Genomic DNA, 19,570 nt, shown 5'->3' with positions numbered 1-19,570 from the left:
TTCTGTTTACAAATTTGAACAATCCCATCTGAAAACCTGCGCGTTCATGGAGAATATCTAATACACATTAATAAGGTAGTCTGCCTTCCTGTCATTCGTATATACCAGTGTTTGGTTTGGAACAAAACGGAACCTGGGGCCAGTGAAACAAGACGCCATGCATGCCCATCAGTGTGGTTGTGTGAAACACTCAGAATAAGAAAAAATTGCTCACGAGCTGGTGAAAATACCTTCACTGGCAGGATCTGGCCCGCGGACCGTAGGTTGCCTACCCTGTCCTAGACAATGACCACCATTGTTTGTATTATTCTGTTATAGTCTCTACTCTGAGCACACATTTTTCCTTTCTTCTCATTCTTATTTGCACAACGACCATTCCCTACACCTGAATCCTTTCCCAGTCCCAATGAAGGTCAGTTCCTGGCTTGTGGAATATTTCCAGAAGGTCAAGCTATATCTTAGGGAAGAGAAATTGAATTAATGGTTCAGTTCTGAGACCCTTTGTCAGAACTGGGCAGAAGGGGATAGGAACTCGTTAAACTACAGTGAGGGTGGAAGAAGGATTGTCTGATAGGGTTTAAAAAAAGTGATCAGAGGGATAAGCTGTAAGAAAGGATGTTTGGTCAGTTAGTCAGTGGGAGCAGTTGGAGAACATGGGCAGAAGAAATGTAGGAGTTGTGAAGTGGAGGTCAATCTGGGCACATCCTCCACTTCCAGAGGGAAAGGAGTCAAGATTGTTTAATGTTATTTCCTGTACACAAGTGTAAAGAAGAACAAAATAATTTGTTACTCTAGATCTGATGCAGCAGAAAGCAAACACAATAAGATAAAGAAGACAACAATAAAAAACAATGAGAAAGGGTCTCAAACATTGACTGTTCATTTCCATGGAACCTGCCTGACCTGCTGAGTTCCTCCAGAATTTTGTGTACAGTTTGTATACATAGTGTAACCTTCTCACCAGGGCTCATATACAATTTGGCTTCTTAGCTAACTCTGCTAATAGCCGCATGACTCAGTGGTGAGAAGGCCACCTTATATAAGCAACTTGCATGTAGGGTCAGTAAGATTTGGGTTCAACCAATCAGGAAAGTTGGAATGTTCCGATTAGGAGCATTGAATAAATGGTGTGTAAATACTGCCCCATACACAGCTATTGTTTGCCAGGAACTGGCACTTCGGCCACTGGCATTTAATTATAAAGGAACTATATTTACCAATATTTCAACTTTAACAAACAGTTAACAGAAAAAGAAAAGAAATATAAGAGGGCCCATTTCGTCAGTGTAGTGTGAAAACGGAAAATTGGAGATGCTGGAAGTCTGAAATTTTTTTTAATGCTGAAAATGTTAGTGGAATGACATTTGTGAAGAGGGGAGGGAAAGTTAACAATTGAGTCTATGGAATGTGTGTGACCAAGGGAATGCAGTGACACACTTGGTTGTAGTGTATGGATGCTGTTGCTGATGAATACTTGATAATTATACAGAGCAGATATAAATAAATGGAGATGAATGAGGACAGAGAGGAGACGTTTGCTGAAACTGTGAGGTGCTGAACGCTTAAAATAAAATGGAGTAGTACGAAGTTAATGCTGATAACCTGTCCCTCCAGTCTGTGTTTCATCATTTCAAGAATTCAGTATTCTCTCTCTCTCCTGAGAGTATTTTGGGTTTTAACTCCTAGTTCCAACACTCTGAGGCACACTTGTTATTGATCAGGCCAGGCTATCACTCAGCTAAGACTTCCACTGTTGGTATCACACAGTCATAGAGCAGTATAGCACTAAAAAGGGCCTTTGGTACATTTACTCTATGCTGAGCTAATGGAACCATAGAACACTACAGCACAGTACAGGCCCTTCAGCCTCCATGTTGTGCTGACCCATATAATCCTTTAAAACAAAGTACTAAACCCACACTACCCCATAACCCTCCATTTTTCTTTCGTCCATGTGCCTGTCCAAGAGGCTCTTAAATACCCCTAATGTTTTAGCCTCCACCACTATTCTGACAAGTCGTTCCAGGCACTCACAACCCTCTGTGTAAAAAATAAAAAAAAAACAACAACAACAACTTACCCCTGATATCTCCCCTAAACTTCCCTCCCTTAATTTTGTACATATGCCCTCTGGTGTTTGCTATTGGTGCCCTGGGAAACATGTACTGACTATCCACCCTATCTATGCCTCTCATAATCTTGTAGACCTCTATCAAGTCCCCTCTCATTCTTCTACGCTCCAAAGAGAAAAGTCCCAGCTCTGCTAACCTTGCTTCATATGACTTGTTCTCCAAACTGGGCAATATCCTGGTAAATCTCCTCTGCACCCTCTCTATAGCTTCCACATCCTTCCTATAATGAGGTGACCAGAATTGAAAAAAATAAGTGTGGTCTCACCAGAGATTTGTAGAGTTGCAACATGACCTCTCAACTCATGATCTCAATACCCCTGTTAATGAAGCCTAGCATCCCATAGGCCTTCTTAACTACCCTATCAACCTGTGCAGCGACCTTGAAGGATGTATGGATTTGAACCCCAAGGTCCCTTTGTTCATCCACACTCTTAAGTAATTGACCATTAATCCTGTATTCAGTCTTCTGGTTTGTCCTTCCAAAATGCATCACCTCACACTTGTCCGGATTGAACTCCATCTGCCATTTTTCTGCCCAACTCTGCAGCCTGTCTATATCCTCTTGTAACCTTCGACCACCTACAGCTCCATCCACAACTCCTCCAATCTTTGTGTCATCCGTAAACTTACTCACCCATCCTTCCACCTCTACATCCAGGTCATTTATAAAAATCACAAATAGCAGGGGTCCCAGGACAGATCCCTGTGGCACTCCACTAGTCACCGACCTCCAGGCAGAATACTTTCCTTCCACAACTACCCTCTGCTTTCTTCCTTGAAGCCAATTTTTTATCCAAACAGCCAAGGTTCTACTTATCCCATGCCTCATGACTTTCTGGATGAGTCGCTCATGAGGAACTTTGTCAAATGCTTTGCTAAAGTCCATGTAAACAACATCCACTGCCCTACCCTCATCATATACCTAATATACTGCCTAGTCCCATACACCAGCACCTGAACTATAGCCCTTCATACACCTGCCATCCATGACTTAGATGTCTAAACCTCATTTAAATGTTGCAGTTGAATCTGCAATCACCATTTCCGCTGGCAGTTCATTGCACACTTGAGCCCCCCTCTGAGTGAAATTCACCCTCATGCTCTCCTGAAATGCTTCACCTTTCACCCTTAACTAATTGCCTCTATTTCTAACTGCACAATGCACCAAAGTTTGCTGAAACTGAGATTTTGAACACAGCAGCAGCTGGAAACCTGAAATAAAAGGAAATGTTGGAAATGGTAGCAAGTTCAGACTGATAGTCCTATACAAGTTTAACATAAACATCTCAAGTCCTGTACTCAGTACATTGACTAATGAGACCAGTGTGCTCATCACTCTCTTTACAACCCTGTCTATCTGTGACAGCACTTAAAAGGAATTATGGATTTGTATTCCAGATCTCTCTGTTCTATTACATTTCTCAGTGCCCTACTGTTCACTGTCCTACCCTAGTTAGTCCTCTTTATTACAACACTTCATTTTTGCCTGCATTAAATAACACTTACCATTTTTCCAGCTGATCTATATCTTGCTGGAAGCTTTGGTAGCCTTCCTCACTGTCCACAAATTTAATGATCAAGTATATCACAGTGGCATCCAAGTCATTATTATCGTGGACCCAACACTGATCCCTGCGGCACACCACTAGTCACAGACCTTCAGTCAGAGAGGCAACTATGAGCAATTACTCTCTGGCTTCTCCTGATAAGCCAATGTTGAATACAATTTACTACTTTCTCCTGAATGTTGAGCGACTGCACCTTCTGGACCAGCCTCCAAAACAGGACTTTGTTACAAAGGCCTTGTGCTGAAGTCCATGTAGACGAAGTCTACTGATGTTCCTTCATCAACTTTCCTGCTAAACTCAAAATACTATACCATTTGTTGGACTTGACTACCACATAAAAAGCCATATTGACTACTCTGAATCAGGCCCTGTCAATCCAAATACTTAAATATTCTGACCTTCAGAATACCTTCAAGAATTTAGCCACTACTGATGTTGTGCTCACTGGCCTACTATTTCTTGCTTTATTCTTAGTCTTTCTTGAAAAACTGAACAAAATTAGCTATCCTCAGGCACCTCACCAATGCTAAAAGACATTTTAAATACCTCTGTAATGCCTCTGCAGCCTGAGGGGACACCTTGTCAGGCCCTAGGCCTGATTTGGGTGGCATAGTAGTTAGCACAATGCTTTACAGCACAAGTGACTCTGGCTTAATTCCCGCTGCTGTCTGTAAGGAGTTTGTATGTTTGTTGTCCCCGTGACCACCCTCAGTGCTCTGTTCCCACAGTTCAAAGGCGGTTGGGGTAGGTTAATTAGTCATTGTAAATTGTTCTGTGATTAGGCTAGGATTAAATCGAGAGGTTGCTGGGTGGTGTGGTTTGAAGGGCTGGAAGCATCTATTCCACCCAGTGTCTCATTAAAATAAAACAAAAATAAAAATAAATTGCCTCAAAATGGCAAGCACCTCCTAATATAGTCTATGACCTCACTACTATTTTGCCTCAGTTCAATGGACACTGCATTCACCTCCCAAGTAAGAACAGATGAAAAAAATCCATTTAAGTTCTTTCATTCTCTTTGGGCTCCATGCATAGATGGCCACACTAATCTTCAAGTGGAATGTCTTTGTGTTTTGCTGTCCTTTTGCTCTTGATATATCTGTAGAAGCCCTTCACCTTGTCTGCCAGAGCAAACTAACAACTTCTAGCTGTCTTGATCTTCCTTAAGCTTTTTTTTTGCATTTATTGTACTCCTGAAGCATCTCATTTGTTTGGTCCTTCCAAAACCAAAGTTCCCTAAACCTATTGATCTTGGATTTAATTCTAACAGGAACGTACACACTCTGTACTCTCGTATTTAACTTTTGAAGGCCTCCCACTGAACAAGCATCCCTTAACCAGAAAATAATCCATCCCAATCCACACCTGCTCTATCATTTCTGATGGCATCAAAACTGGCCTTTCTCCAATTCAGAACCTCAACCTGAGAACTAGTTCTATCCTCTTAATTATCTTCAAACTTCTGGAATAATGATTATGAGATCCAAAGTGTTCCTCTATGCAAACTTCTGTTAACTGCCCTGTCTCGCTCCCTAATTGGAGATTCAGTGTCAATCTCTCTCTAGTTGGGTCCTTTAAGGAAACTTTACTGAACATAAATCATTCTTTATAGTATTGGAATCTAGTCGGTATGTTGAAAGTTGCAATCATCTTATTACAATACCTTATTTTCTTGCAACTATTTGCAATCTCTACCAATTTACAGCTCTAAATCCTGCTGACTATTGGGTGATCAAAATGTAATCCCATTAATGTAGTTATCCTTATTCCTCGTTTCCTCTCATATAGCTTCAATTGAGGAGCCCTCCAGTCTGTCCTCTCTGAGCACTGCACTGACATTTTTCCTGACTGGTAATGCCGCCCCTCCTCCTTTAATATTTCCTACTCTGTCACATCTAAAGCAGTAGAACATTGGACTGTCCATCCTGTCCTTTCTACTTTCCCCACAACCACTCCACTGGCTGCCCTGGCACTGTGGTTCCAACCCCTCTTCAAATGTAGTTTAACCATCCCCCACCCCAACAACATTAGCAAACCTTCCCCCAAGGGTTTTGATCCCCTTCCAGTTCTGACACATTTGTACAAGTCCCACCCTCCCTGGAAGAGTGCCTACTGATTCCAAGGTTTGAAGCCTTCCTTCCTGCACCATCACATTAGCCACATGTTAAACTGTATTATATTTCTATTTCTATCCTGACTAGCTTGTGGCACAGGTATCGATCCTGAGATCACTACCCTGGAGGTCCTGTCTAACTTAGCACTTACGTCCATGAACTCACTTTGCAGGACCTCGTCACCCTTCCTGCTAATGCCATATGCAGTGGATTCTGGCTATTTGGAGCTCATTAATCGGGACTTGTATGTTTTGCCCCAATTAAGCAGCTGCCCCAAATTTCATGGAAAAGTTAAAAAGGTATAAAAAGGACAAACTACTATTTAACTGAGTAACACAATGTATTTAAATGAAATGCAGATAAAATTAGAACAGTACTAATACTACTACAGTACTATAAAGCTGTGTACCATTTCCTAATAGTTATCAACAAAAGAATTCATCCCATGTACACTTTCATGTTCCTTTGACTATAAATGAACAAACTCAATGCAGACACTATTGCACATAATGGATTGCCTTCCTGCCTCAAGTAATATCATAATTCAACAATAAATTTCCTAATTCCCATATTCAGTGGTTGCAGTAAAGATGGGCAGAAATTCCCACTGGATGTTTCTCAAAAATTCTACATTGGAGTGTGCTGTTCATTGTCAACAAGCAGAAGAATTTTGCTTGATTTCTGCTGTAGCTCCTTATTCCAACTCATCAGTTATTTCTTAAAAATTTCGGAAGACATCCATGGATTCCTATTAGCATAGTACTTGATTGGTAAACTGTTCATTCTTAGCCCCTTAAAGCATTGAGGTTGAACTCTTTTTCTGATAACCAACAATTTATTTTCATTAGTTCCTGACATATTTGAACAACGCAACAAACACAGTTATGCGATCCATTGCTTTCTTTGACAGTATTGCGTGTTTGTAGCAAAGGGAACTAACTGTCCAGCGTGGGATAATAAAAATGGCCTATTTCATTGGCATTGTAGATAACATCTGCAGAAAATTTTTGAAGCAAGTTGGCGAATTTTGTGGATTTCCATGTTTCTGCACTTCTAGCATCAGCACTCTTACATGCAGTGTGCTTTCTTGAATTTAATGTGATGCCTACATTTCCATCAAGACACCAACCATCTATTGCTTTAAAATCTTCGTGATGCAGCTTCTTAGCAACTCTTCTGACTTGTTTTTTTACATTGATTTATTGGCACCCTCACCTCGTCCAGTTACAATAGAAAACCATTAACTGAGGGCATCTTCAACATCTGGACCCTTACCTTTGCGCTTTTGTTTTTGAGATGTTCCCTGTTGTCCCTCATGTAATACCCGTTCTTCTCATAGTTTATCTTGCTGACGTATCAAGTGTACAATTGTAGATTTCGGCACTGTAGTTGTGTCTCAGCTGATGATGAGTAGTGTTAGGCAGATGGCATTTAATTGTTTTTTGCCAAGTGCCTTATAATCTCGTCCCGCCAGAAGTCTCAACATGCCCTGTTCACACAGCCTCTCCTGTCTTGAGCTGATCACAGACCTCTTTGCTCTCTCTACCTTCCCAATTTTTACCTCTATCTTATATTACAAGATGGCGCCAGTGAACATCAAAACTTACAAATTTACCTCTTCTGAATTACTCTCACTGCAATCTGTAGGGTGTAACTTTCCTTTAAGCAATTGTGATGTGTGATGAGAAAACCAGATGGAGATGGGGTCCAGAGTTAACCCCCCTGTGAACTATGCTGCTAACGAGAGAGAGAGCGATAAAGAAGTGGGGGGAGGAGGCATCCTGCTGCAGATGCGAGAGAGACAAAGATTTAAAGTTATGGCTTCATGGATGATTAAGTATTATGGCTCCATCGCTAATTGTTGACTTTAGCGCCAAGGACATTTGGCCTGTTTGTGTGGATCCCTGCTGACACAGCAAGGAGGCGCCAGGTGATGGACATGATGGATAGCTGGTACCCCGTCAGGGGAGATAAAAAGGGAGTCTGATGAGACACCAGCAGACACACCATGGGACACTGAAAGAGCATTGTGCACCCACAGGAAGGTGGGGGCTTGGAGGATCGACTCGGGAGAATGGATCAGAGGCTCACAGTGTGTGAAGGCAGACCAGTGGGGGGCTTGTGTGTGTGTGTTCACCCTCGCCTGGGTGACAAGCTCATCACTGAAGAACAGTCTGGCCTGGAACGGAGGGGTCACAGTCGGTCAGCACAACAGAACAAGAAGACAACTGAAGGTTTGACTGCTGCAACTCCTCCCCTCCCCCACTCCCCCTCCCCCCCTCCCCTCCTGAACTCTGCATCATCTTAAGACTTTTACCCCTAGACTTCGATAGAGCTTGGTTTTTGATTTATATTTCCACACTTCTGTATATTACATTGCTAACCTGTTTTATATGTATTTTTGCATTTTATTGTACTGTATTACTTAGCTTACTAATAAACACTTTTAGTTACAGTACCACCAGACTCCGACATATTATTCCATTTCTGCTGGTTTGGTAACCCGGCCTCGGGGTACGTGACATAATGTATTTTTCAACAATAGACAATAGGTGCAGGAGTAGGTCATTCGGCCCTTCGAGCCGGAACCGCCATTCACTGTGATCATGGCTGATCATCCACAATCAGTACCCTGTTCCTGCCTTCTCTCCATATCTCTTCACTCCGCTATCTTTAAGTGCTCTACCTAATTATTTCCTGAAAGCATCCAGAGAATTGGCCTTCACTGCCTACTGAGGCAGAGCATTCCACAGATCCACAAGTCTCTGAGTGAAAAAATTTTTGCTCAACTCTGTTCTAAATAGCCTACCCCTTATTCTCAAACTGTGGCCTCTGGTTCTGGACTCCTCCATCATCGGGAACGTGTTTCCTGCCTCTAGCATGTCCAATCCCTTAATAATCTTATGTTTCAATCAGATCCCCTCTCATCCCTCTAAATTCCAGTGTATACAAGCCCAGTCACTCCACTTTTTCAACATATGACAGTCCTGCCATCCCGGGAATTAACCATGTGAACCTACACTGCACTCCCTCAATAGCAAGAATGTCCTTCCTCAAATTTGGAGACCAAAACTGTACACAATACTCCAGGTGTGGTCTCACTAGGACCCTGTACAACTGCAGAAGGACCTCTTTGCTCCTATACTCAACTCCCCTTGTTAAGAAGGCCAACAAGCCATTAGCTTTCTTCACTGCCTGCTGTACCTGCATGCTTACTTTCAGTGACTGATGAACAAGGACACCTAGATCTCGTTGTACTTCCCCTTTTCCTAACTTGACATCATTCAGATAGTAATCTGCCTTCCTGTTCTTGCCACCAAAGTGGATAACCTCACATTTATCTACATTAAGCTGCATCTGCCCACTCACCCAACCTGTCCAAGTCACCCTGCATTCTCGTAACATCCTCCTCACATTTCACACTGCCACCCAGCTTTGTGTCATCTGCAGAATTTCTGATGTTACTTTTAATCCCTTCATCTAAATCATTAATGTATATTGTAAATAGCTGCGATCCCAGCACCGAGCCTTGTGGTACCCCACTAGTCACTGTCTGCCATTCTGAAAGGGACCCTTTAATCCCTACTCTTTGTTTCCTGTCAGCCAACCAATTTTCTATCCATGTCAGTACCCTACCCCAATACCATGTGCTCTAATTTTGCCTACTAATCTCCTATGTGAGACCTTATCAAAGGCTTTCTAAAAGTCCAGGTACACTACATCCACTGGCTCTCCCTTGTCCATTTTCATAGTTACATCCTCAAAAAATTCCAGAAGATTAATCAAACATAAAGCTGATTTAATGAACTACAGAGTTCATGATCTTCTTAAAGACTTGGTGGATTTAACACTCAAGCAAGAAGGTACAGCACTTTTAAGCAAACAAAGGTTCATTGTTATGTTCAGGAGGGGGTGGGGTGGTATTTCAAAACAGGGGGTTTTATTCAGGCTTGTTTGAAAAAAATCCTTGTCTAATTGCCATCAGCATATAAGCTGTTGCACCAGGGTCCCCACACACTGCCGGACCACTACCTGACTAAGAAAGAATGCCCAGACTGATTTCGGGAATTCTGATCACTTGGCTGTTCTTCTACCTGTATATAGGCAGAGTCTAAAGAACAAAGCTCCAGAGATTAGAACAACAAAGAGGTGGTCATGAGAGGTAGACGAGCAGCTACAAGGTTGTTTCAAATTGGTGGACTAGACATGTACAAAGGCTCCTCTGTGGATCTGAATGAATACACTACAGTTGTCAGGGACTTTATTAAAGCAGTCATAGATGAACATGTCCCTACAAAATCATTCAGAGTCTTCAGCAACCAGAAGCCCATGATGAACTATGAGATCTGCAATCTGTTGAAGGCCAGATTAGAGGCATTCAAGTCTGGCAACAGTTAGAAGATATCCGGCTACAATGTCTGGAGTGCCATCTCATGAGTGAGGTGACAATTCCAGACTAAATTTGAATCAATGAGATACGCTGGACAGTTGTGACAGGGCTTAAATGCCATCACCTCTTGCAAAGTGAAGTAAGCGACATAAGTGACAATTCCAGACTAAACTTGAATCAATGAGGTATGCTGGACAGCTGTGACAGGGCTTAAATGCTATCACCTCTGACAACAAGTGACAGAGGTGACAACAAGGCTTTGCTTCCAGTTGAGCCCTGAAGCACCTGGTGACCCTGTGACTTCTGACGCAGAGGTTGATCCTTGCAAGGTGACAGGCCCCAATGGAGTACCAGGTAGGGCTCAGAAAGCCTGTGCCAACCAACTGGCAGGAGTGTTTGAAGACATTTTATATTTTCCTTCCTACAGTTTTAAGTTCCCACTTGCTTCAAAAGGTCAACAATTATCCAGAACCCAAGAAGAGCAGGGAAAGCTACTATCATCCAGTAGCACTTGCACCTCCGATGATGAAGTGCTTTGAGAGATTGGTTATGGCTAGAATTAACTCCGGTCTCTGCAAGTACCTGCGATTTGCCTATCACTACAGTAGGTCTCATTCGCTTTTCATGTGGCCTTGGATCACCTGGACAATATAACTATGTATGTCACAATGCTGTTATTTGACCACAGCTCAGCATTTAACACAATAATTACTTATGGTCGAAGAGCTCCAGAACCTGGGCCTCTGTACCTCCCTCTGCAACTGGATCCTCAACATCCCAGACCACAATCTGAGCAGATTGTAAATAACATCTCCACCTCACTGACTCCTCAGGGAAATGTGCTCCACTGTTCTACTCTCTCACCATACCTACGGCTGTGTGGCTAGGCACAGCTCAAATTCCATCTATAAGTTTGTTGATGGTACAATCACTGTTGGCAGAATTTCTGATGGTGTTGAGAGGGTGTAGAGGAGCGATATACATCAGTTAGTTGAGTGGTGTTGTATCAACAACCTTGCACAAAATATCAGTAGGACCAAAGAACTAATTGTGGACTTCAGAAAGGGGTAAACGAGTAAACACACACCAGTCCTCATAGAGGGATCAGAAGTAGAAAGAGTGAGCAGTCGCAAATTCCTGGGTGTCAATATCTCTGAGGGTCTAACCTGGATCCAACATATCAACACAGTTATAAAGAAGGCACAACAGTGGCTGTATTTCGTTAGGAGTTTGAGAAAATTTGGTATGTTCCAAAAAACACTTAAGTTTCTACATATCTACTGTGGAGAGTATTCTATCTGGCTGCATCATCGTCTGGCATGGGGGAGGGTGGGGTACTGCACAGGATCAAAATAAGCTGCAGAGAGTTGTAAACTTAGTCAGCTCCATCATGAGCACTGGCCTCTGTAGTATCAGGACATCTTCAAGGAGTGAAACCTCAAAAAGGCAGCGTCCATCATTAAGGACCCTATTACCCAGGTCATGCCTTATTCTTGTTGCTACCATCAGAAGGAAGGTATAGAAGCATGAAGGCGCACACTCAACAATTCAGGAACAGTTTCTTCCCCTCTGCCATCCGTTTTCTGAATGGACACGAAACCAACGAACACTATCTCACTACTTTTTTATTTCCATTTTTCTACTACTATTAAATTTAACTGTTTTAAATATTTATATGTAATTTTTTGTATTTCATTGTACTGCTGCCTCAGAATCAACAAATTTCATGACGTGTTGGTGATACTAAACCCGATTCTAAGCTCGATACCTTCTATGTTCGTTTTTGACTGTCAAAACCTGGAGAAACCATCATGAACTCCCACAGCCTGATGACACTGTAATTTCAGTCTCTGAGGGTGTCAGGAGAGCGTTCTTCAGGAGGATGAACTCACGGAGAGCATCCGGTCTAGATGGGGTACCTGGCCAAGTACTAAAGATCTGTGCTGATCAGCTGGCTGCGGTGTGCACGGAGATCTTTAACCTGTCACTTCAGCAGTCTGAGGTACCTACCTGCTTCAAGCAGGTTTCATTTATATCAGTGCTTAAGAACTTGGTGATTGCCTAAATGACCACCATCCAGTTGCACCTCATCCACGATGATGAAATATTTTGAGAAGTTGGTGATGAAACATTTCAAATCCTGCCTGAGAAGTGACTTGTATCCACTCCAATTTGTCTTCTAGCACGAAAGGTCCACGGCAGATGCCATTTCATCGGTTTGTCACTAAACCTTGTAATATCTGGACAACAAAAGCGTATACACCAGGATGCTCTTTATCGACTACAGTTCGGCATTTAATACTATCATTCCTTCAAAACTAATCAATGAGTTTCAAGACCTTGATTTCAGTACCTCCTTGTGGATCCTCGATTTCCTCCCTTGCAGACCACATCAGCTTCAATGGGTATTAATGTCTCATCCATAATCTCCATCAGCACACTGCTTAGCCCCCTATTTTCACATATGACTGTGAGGCTAAGCACAGCTCCAATGCTACATTCAAGTTTGCTGACAATGCCACTGTCATTGGCCAAATCAATGGCGACGACGAATCACCACATAGATTGAAAATCTGGCTAAGTGGTGCCCCAATGACAACCTCTTACTCAGTGTCAACAAGACCAAGGAGCTGATTATTGACTTCAGGAGGGAGGAAATCAGTGGTCCATGTGCCACTTTACATCAGAGGTTCTGAGGTGAAGAGGGTCAGCAACTTTAAATTCCTCTCTGTTATCATTTCAGAGAACGTGTCCTGGGCCCAGCACATAAGTGCAATTACGAAGAAAGCAGTGCCTCTACTTCCTTAGAAAGTTGCAAAGGTTCTGCATGATATCTAAAATTTAGAAAACAGGTATTGATGTGTGGTGGAGAGTATATTGATTGGCTGCTTTACAGCCTGGTTTGAAAACACCAATGCTCTCGAATGGAAAATCCTTAAAACAGTAGTGGACGTGGCCCAGTCCATCACACATAAAACCTGCCCCACCATTGAGCACATCTACCCAGAGCTTTGTTGCAGGTAAGTAGCATCCATCATCAGGGACCCCTACCACCCAGGTCATGCTGTCTTCTTGCTGATGCCATCAGGAAGAAGGTACAGGAGCCTCAGGACTTTCACCAGCAGGTTTTAGGAACAGTTATTACCCCTCAGCCGTCAGGCTCTTGAACCAGAGGGGATAACTTCACTCAACCTCACTTGCTCCATCACTAAACTGTTCTCGCAACCTATGTCACACACATGAGAAAATCTGTAGATGCTAGAAATCCAAAGAAACACACCCAGAATGCTGGAGAAACTCACCAGGACAGGCCACATCCATGGAAAAGAGGACAGTTGACGTTTTGGACCAAGACCTTCAGCAGGACTGGAAAGGAAGGGGAGAAGTCAGAGTATGAAGGTGGGGGGAGAGAGGAAAAAGTACAAGGTGATAGATGAAACTGGGCGGAGTTGGGAAGTTGGTGAAAGAGATACAGGATTGGAGAGGGGAAATCTGATGGGAGAGGATAGAAGACCATGGAAGAAAGGAAAGACAGAGGATCACCAGAGCAAGGTGATGGGCAGGTAAAGTGAATGAGGGAAACAGGAATAAGGAATGGTGAAGTGGGGGAGGGTTGCAGTTATCAGAAGTTTGAGAAGTCGATGCTCATGCCAACAGGTTGGAGGCTACCCTGACGGAATGTAAGGTGTTGCTCCTCCAGCCTGAGTGTGGCCTCATCGTGGAATAAGAAGAGGCCATAGATGGAGATATCTGAATGGGAAGTGGAATTGAAATGGGTGGCCACTGGGAGAGCCTCCTTTTTCTGACAGGTGCTCAGTGAAGTGGTCTCAGTCAACGTTGGGGTCTCACCAATACACAGGAGGATGCCACTCTTTTTTCTATCCCCTACTTTCCCCTTTCCATAGGGATCACACTCTACATGACTGCATGACTACCTTGTCCACTCAATCCTCCCCACTGATCTCCCTCCTGGTATTTGTCCTTGCAAGCAGAAGTGCCACACCTGCCCAGACACCTCATCCCTCACTACCATTTGGGGGCCTAAACAGTGCTTCCAAGTGAGGCAACACCACTTGTGAGTCTGTTGGAATCATCTACCGTATCTGGTGCTCCCAGTGCAGCCTCCTGTATATTGGTGAGAGCTGATGTAGATTGGGAGACCGCTGTGCCTGAAAAATAGGATCTCATTTCATTTCAATTCTACTTCCCATTCACAGTTTGACATGTCAGTCCATAGCCGCCTTTATTGCCGTGATGAGGCCACACTCAGTTTGGAGCAGCAACGCCTTTTATTCTGTCTGGGTAGCCTCCAATCTGATGGCATGGACATCAGTACTTCAAAATTCTGGTAATAGAGTACAGAGGAGATTTACTAGAATGTTACCTGGGTTTCAGCACCCAAGTTACAGAGAAAGGTTGAACAAGTTAGGTCTTTATTCTTTGGAGCATAGAAGGTTGAGGGGGGACTTGATAGAGGTATTTAAAATTATGAGGGGGATAGATAGAGTTGACGTGGATAGGCTTTATCCATTGAGAGTAGGGGAGATTCGAACAAGAGGACATGAGTTGAGAGTTAAGGGACAAAAGTTTAGGGGCAACATGAGGGGGAACTTCTTTACTCAGAGAGTGGTAGCTGTGTGGAATGAGCTTCCAGTAGACGTGGTAGAGGCAGGTTCGATATTGTCATTAAAAAAAAAATTGGATTGGTATATGGACAGGAAAGGAATAGAGGGTTATGGGCTGAGTGCAGGTCGGTGGGACTAGGTGAGAGTAAGCGTTCGGCATGGACTAGAAGGGCCGAGATGGCCTGTTCTCGTGCTGTAATTGTTATATGGTTATATATATTCTTTTTCATAGCTGCTGCCTAACCTGCTGAGTTCCTTCATTTTATGTGTGGTGGCTGAGAACATATGTACTCACTTTAAAGGGCTCTTCATCTCATGTTCTTGATATCTAATGCTTATTTGTTTGTTATTAGTATTTTTTTTCTTTTGTATTTGGAGTGTTTTTTTGTCTTTTGCACACTGGTTGTTCACTCTGTTGGCATGATTCTATTATGGTAATTGGATTTGTTGAGTATACGCATAAGAAAACAAATCTCAGGGTAGCATATGATAATATATACTCTATGTATTTTAATAATAAATTAACTTTGAATTTTAAACCTCATTCCTTGAATTCTGAACTTGTTTAGATTTGGCTTTCCCAGTTAGAGTGAATTGTCATTGGTATGAAACGTTATAACTGATTCTCCATAGATGTTACCTGATTCAATGGTATGTACTCTTAACACTTATGTGCTTTAGTACCTAGTCTGTCCCTCGTAGCAACTACCTTGAAGTATGAACTAGACCATTTGTGAACTTGTTGCAGTATTACATCTTGGGTTCTGCTTCTTGTCACAAATCCCTTGATCTCTACTTCTGCTGATTTTCATCATTATGACAATTGCTGCCTCAACTTAAGCTAAAGCTGATCTGCTGCTGAAGCCCATATCCATGCCTCGGTCACCGCTAAACCAGATAATTCTTCTGCATCCCTACCTAATCTTCCCTCTGTCTTCTGTAAACAGAAGTTATTGTCCTAACTGGCATCTGTTGACTGAGCAATGGTACTGATGACCCTCTCCCCTCTCTCCCCCCTGCTTTTTCTAATTGCTCTTGCTCTGCTTTTCTTTCATACGAGAACTTTGAAACTAGGAAAAACATAGACCGTGCATAAGAAGGTGAGAGTGAAACAGATTGGGAGTAGTAGCCAGGAGGGGCTGGAACAGGAAGAATGAGATGGATATAACTCTTCCCTCTTTTTACTTGCAGTATGCCCGTTCTGTGGAGGGATATGTGGGGTTTGCAAACCTTCCGAACCAAGTGTACAGGAAGTCAATAAAACGAGGCTTTGAGTTCACCCTTCTGGTTGTGGGTAAGTGTTTGGGGAAATGATTGGATGTTGTACACGTTTTATGAAATAACAAAATGCTGTGGATGCTCTTGAATATACAAATTGCTTATGTTAATGAGGAGGGATAGGAACTCTGACCACCTTGCTTTCACACTTAATGACTTTGCCAAAGTTGAATATGTCATCATGTAAATCCTAAGGTTGTTAACTGGATAAACCCATAAATACTGTAGCCAGAAGATTAAGTCAGTGACCTTATACTGTGGCAGATGTTGTGCTCACTGGCTCACCAAGTTCTTCACTTGCCCAAGTGAATTCAGCTGTATTAGTGTCTGCATTATCACAGAACATAGAACAGCGTAGTATAGACCCTACAGCCCATGATGTTGTGCTGAACTAATTGAACCAGTGACTAAATGCCTAACTAATCCCTTCTACTTATACAATGTTCATATCCTTTCATTTCATGCACACATGTGCTATCGACGAGTCTCTTAAATGTTTATTTAGTATTTAACTCCACTGCCGTGCCTGTGCATCCAAAATACCCACCACTCTCAATATAAAAGGAAGAAGCTTAACCTGCACATTTCCACTGAATTCCTCATCCTCCGTTGCTCCTGAGGAAACAGCTCAAGTGTGTCCATCCTCTCCCTATAGCACATGCCCTTTATTCCAGGTGGCAACCTGGTAACACTTTTCTGTAGCCTCCCCATCCTTCCTACAATGGGGTGACAAGATTGAATGCAATGCTTAAGATGCAGCCTAACTAGATTTATATAAAACTGCAAAATAAGTTTCCATCTTTTGAATTCATAGCCTTGACTCATAACACTGCAGTTAACTTTACATTTGAGCTCTCAAAGTACAACACCTCACATTTGGCTGGATTACACTCCATCCTCCATTTCTCTGTCCAACATCTGCACCTAATCTATAACCCTTTATCTCTTTTGGCAATTTTTAACACTATCCAGAACACCAAACTTTCTATCATTTGCAGACTTACTAGCCCACCCTTATTCATTTTCTTCCAGTCCTTTATGTAAATCAGAAACATAGGTTCCAGTATGGATCCCTGCAGAACCCCAGTATAGTCTAGCTCATTGAAGCACTGCTATCTGCAGATGCATCTCCAATTTGTACACTATTACTTTTCCAAATTGTTGTTGGGTGTGAATTCTGTCACTTTAATGATGGATACAGTACTGGTAGGGATGGGTCTGTCACTAAAACATGATGCAGTACTGGCTAGTCTGTCACTTTAACACTGGGACACAGTAGTATTAATGGGGCTACCAGGTATAACATGAAGTGCTGAGCAATTCTCTGTTACTAGGTTCATGTATGAGCTGATACGACTATGATTAACTTTTAGCTTCCTTAAATTGCCATCACTGCCACAAGCTCCCTCCCATAAGTTCCTCTAATTGGAGACATTTATCTGTGAATGAATGATAAATATGGACCTGATTGGGGTTAGAGAAGGTTATGCCCAAATATTCCTGATTTTGAGCAGTGGAAAATGTGTACCTTCTGAGAGGGACATGTCAGCTGAAGTTTGCATGTCACATTATGTATTTTTATGAATGAGTTGGAGAAAACAAGACAGGCATGATTGCTCTTTAGAGGATGTAGTCAAAGTTCAGGAGGATGTTGCTGGGAATATCCATTTCAGTTATGAAGAGAGAGATTGGATAGGTTGATTTATTTTGTTTTAGGCAATTAGAGCACCAGGCACAGATTTAGCGTGAGCAGTAGAATCAGTTTATCATCACTGACTTGTATGAAATGAAATTTGTTTGGTGGCAGCATTGCAGTGCAAAAATATTAAATTTCTATAAATTTACAAAATCGTGCAAAAACAATTTCAAGCTGATGTTCATGAAACCTGATGGTGAAAAGGAAGAAGCTGTTTATGAATCATTGAATGTGGAACTTCGGATTCCTGCACCACCATCCTGATCTTAGTAACAAGAAGAGGATGTCCTAGATGGTGAGAGCCCTTAATGATGGATGCCACCCACCTCAGGCACTGCCTCTTGAAGATCGCCTCGATGGTGCAAGGATTGCGCCCATGACAGCTTGCTACGGCCTCTTGTGTTCCTGTGCACTGAAGCCTTTAATACCAGGCTGTGATGCAACCAATCAAAATGCTCTCTACTGTACAACTATAGAAATTTGTGGGAGTCCTTGACATATTGAATCGTCCAAAGCCCATAACAAAATATAACCATTGGTCCAACTTTGTGATTGCATCAATATATTAGGTCCAGAATAAGTCCTCCAGGATGTTAGTACTCAGGAAATTGAAGCAGCTCACCCTTTCCACTGCTAACCCTTTTCTGAAGTCTGCAATCAATTTCTTGACCCAGCCAATCTATCTTACTCCTGTGTGCTGTCTTGTCGATGTTTGAAATTCTACCAGCAACAAGTGTGTCACAGCTGAATTCATAGATGACATTTAAGTTGTGCTTAGCTACACAGTCATGAATGTATAGAAAGTAGAACTCTAAGTAGTTTAGAGGGGATCTGAGGAAGCACTTTTCACTTGGACTGTGGTTGTAACCTGGAGAAGCCTGCCTGATGGGGTGGTGGAGGCAGGTACATTTAGGAACAGTGATTGGCTGCATTGCAACAGTTGTGCATTAGCATCAAGACGGCACTGGTGATACAGGCCATGTTTTGCGGGCAGCTTACAAAATTTCTAGATAAACTTCTAATCTACTATTGTTGCAACCTGCAGCCTGTAATTTCCCTTTAAGAAACATACATTTGAACTGTTTAAACAAACTAGTGATTTTACTAGTTTCCTGAAGAACTCGGTCAACTTAACTCTCAGAAACGAAGGTATGGCACCTTTAAGCGGATGAAGGTCCATCGCTATAGCAAGAAGAGAGGTTGGTGGAGATGACTTCAAGCCAAGTCAAAGTGTTGGGATATGAAACTTCCTGTGCCCAGTAACTTGTTAGCTAATGTACATTTTCCGGAGAACAAGATAGAGTATCTAAGAGCAAAATTGCTGTATTGGAGGGCGATAGGGGATTACTGCATTTTCTGTTTCACTGAGACATGGCTCACTCAAGATATGCCTGATATGGTGATCATGCATGAGGGCTTCTCAATTTAGCAGATGGACTGATCTGCAGACTGTTCGGGGAAAGCAAATGGATTGGGTCCGTGTTTCATGATAAGTTCTTCATGGTACTCAGATGTAGCGGTCTTGTAGTACTCTTGTTTTCCCAACCTGGAACATCTAATAATTAAATGCCATCCATTCTACTTACTGAGGGAATTCTCCTCTGTGATCCTGACTGTAGTTTACATACTACCAAAGGCAAGTGTTAAGCAAGCGCTTGATGTATGAGTGCCTTGAAAACATGTAATCTTTCACATCATTACTGAGACTTCAATCAGGCTTGCTTGAAGAAATCTCTGTCCAATTATCTTCAACATATTACCTGCAAC

The 19,570-nt window shown here is 42.4% G+C and overlaps 1 protein-coding gene across 2 annotated transcripts in view; it reads left to right on the top strand.

The window, feature by feature from the left end:
• The window catches only part of LOC140740441 (septin-7-like), a 103,532-nt gene that overhangs the window by 3,055 nt on the left and 80,907 nt on the right, over nt 1-19,570 (top strand). For both annotated transcript variants that reach the window (XM_073069575.1, XM_073069574.1), the window contains exon 2: nt 16,021-16,123. In XM_073069575.1, the coding sequence (XP_072925676.1) occupies nt 16,021-16,123 (103 nt within the window). The remainder of the gene's footprint in view (nt 1-16,020; nt 16,124-19,570) is intronic.

The sequence above is a fragment of the Hemitrygon akajei genome, chromosome 17 (genome assembly GCF_048418815.1).
Source record: "Hemitrygon akajei chromosome 17, sHemAka1.3, whole genome shotgun sequence".
Classification (NCBI taxonomy): domain Eukaryota; kingdom Metazoa; phylum Chordata; class Chondrichthyes; order Myliobatiformes; family Dasyatidae; genus Hemitrygon; species Hemitrygon akajei.
This window is presented reverse-complemented; position numbering and strand designations above follow the sequence as displayed.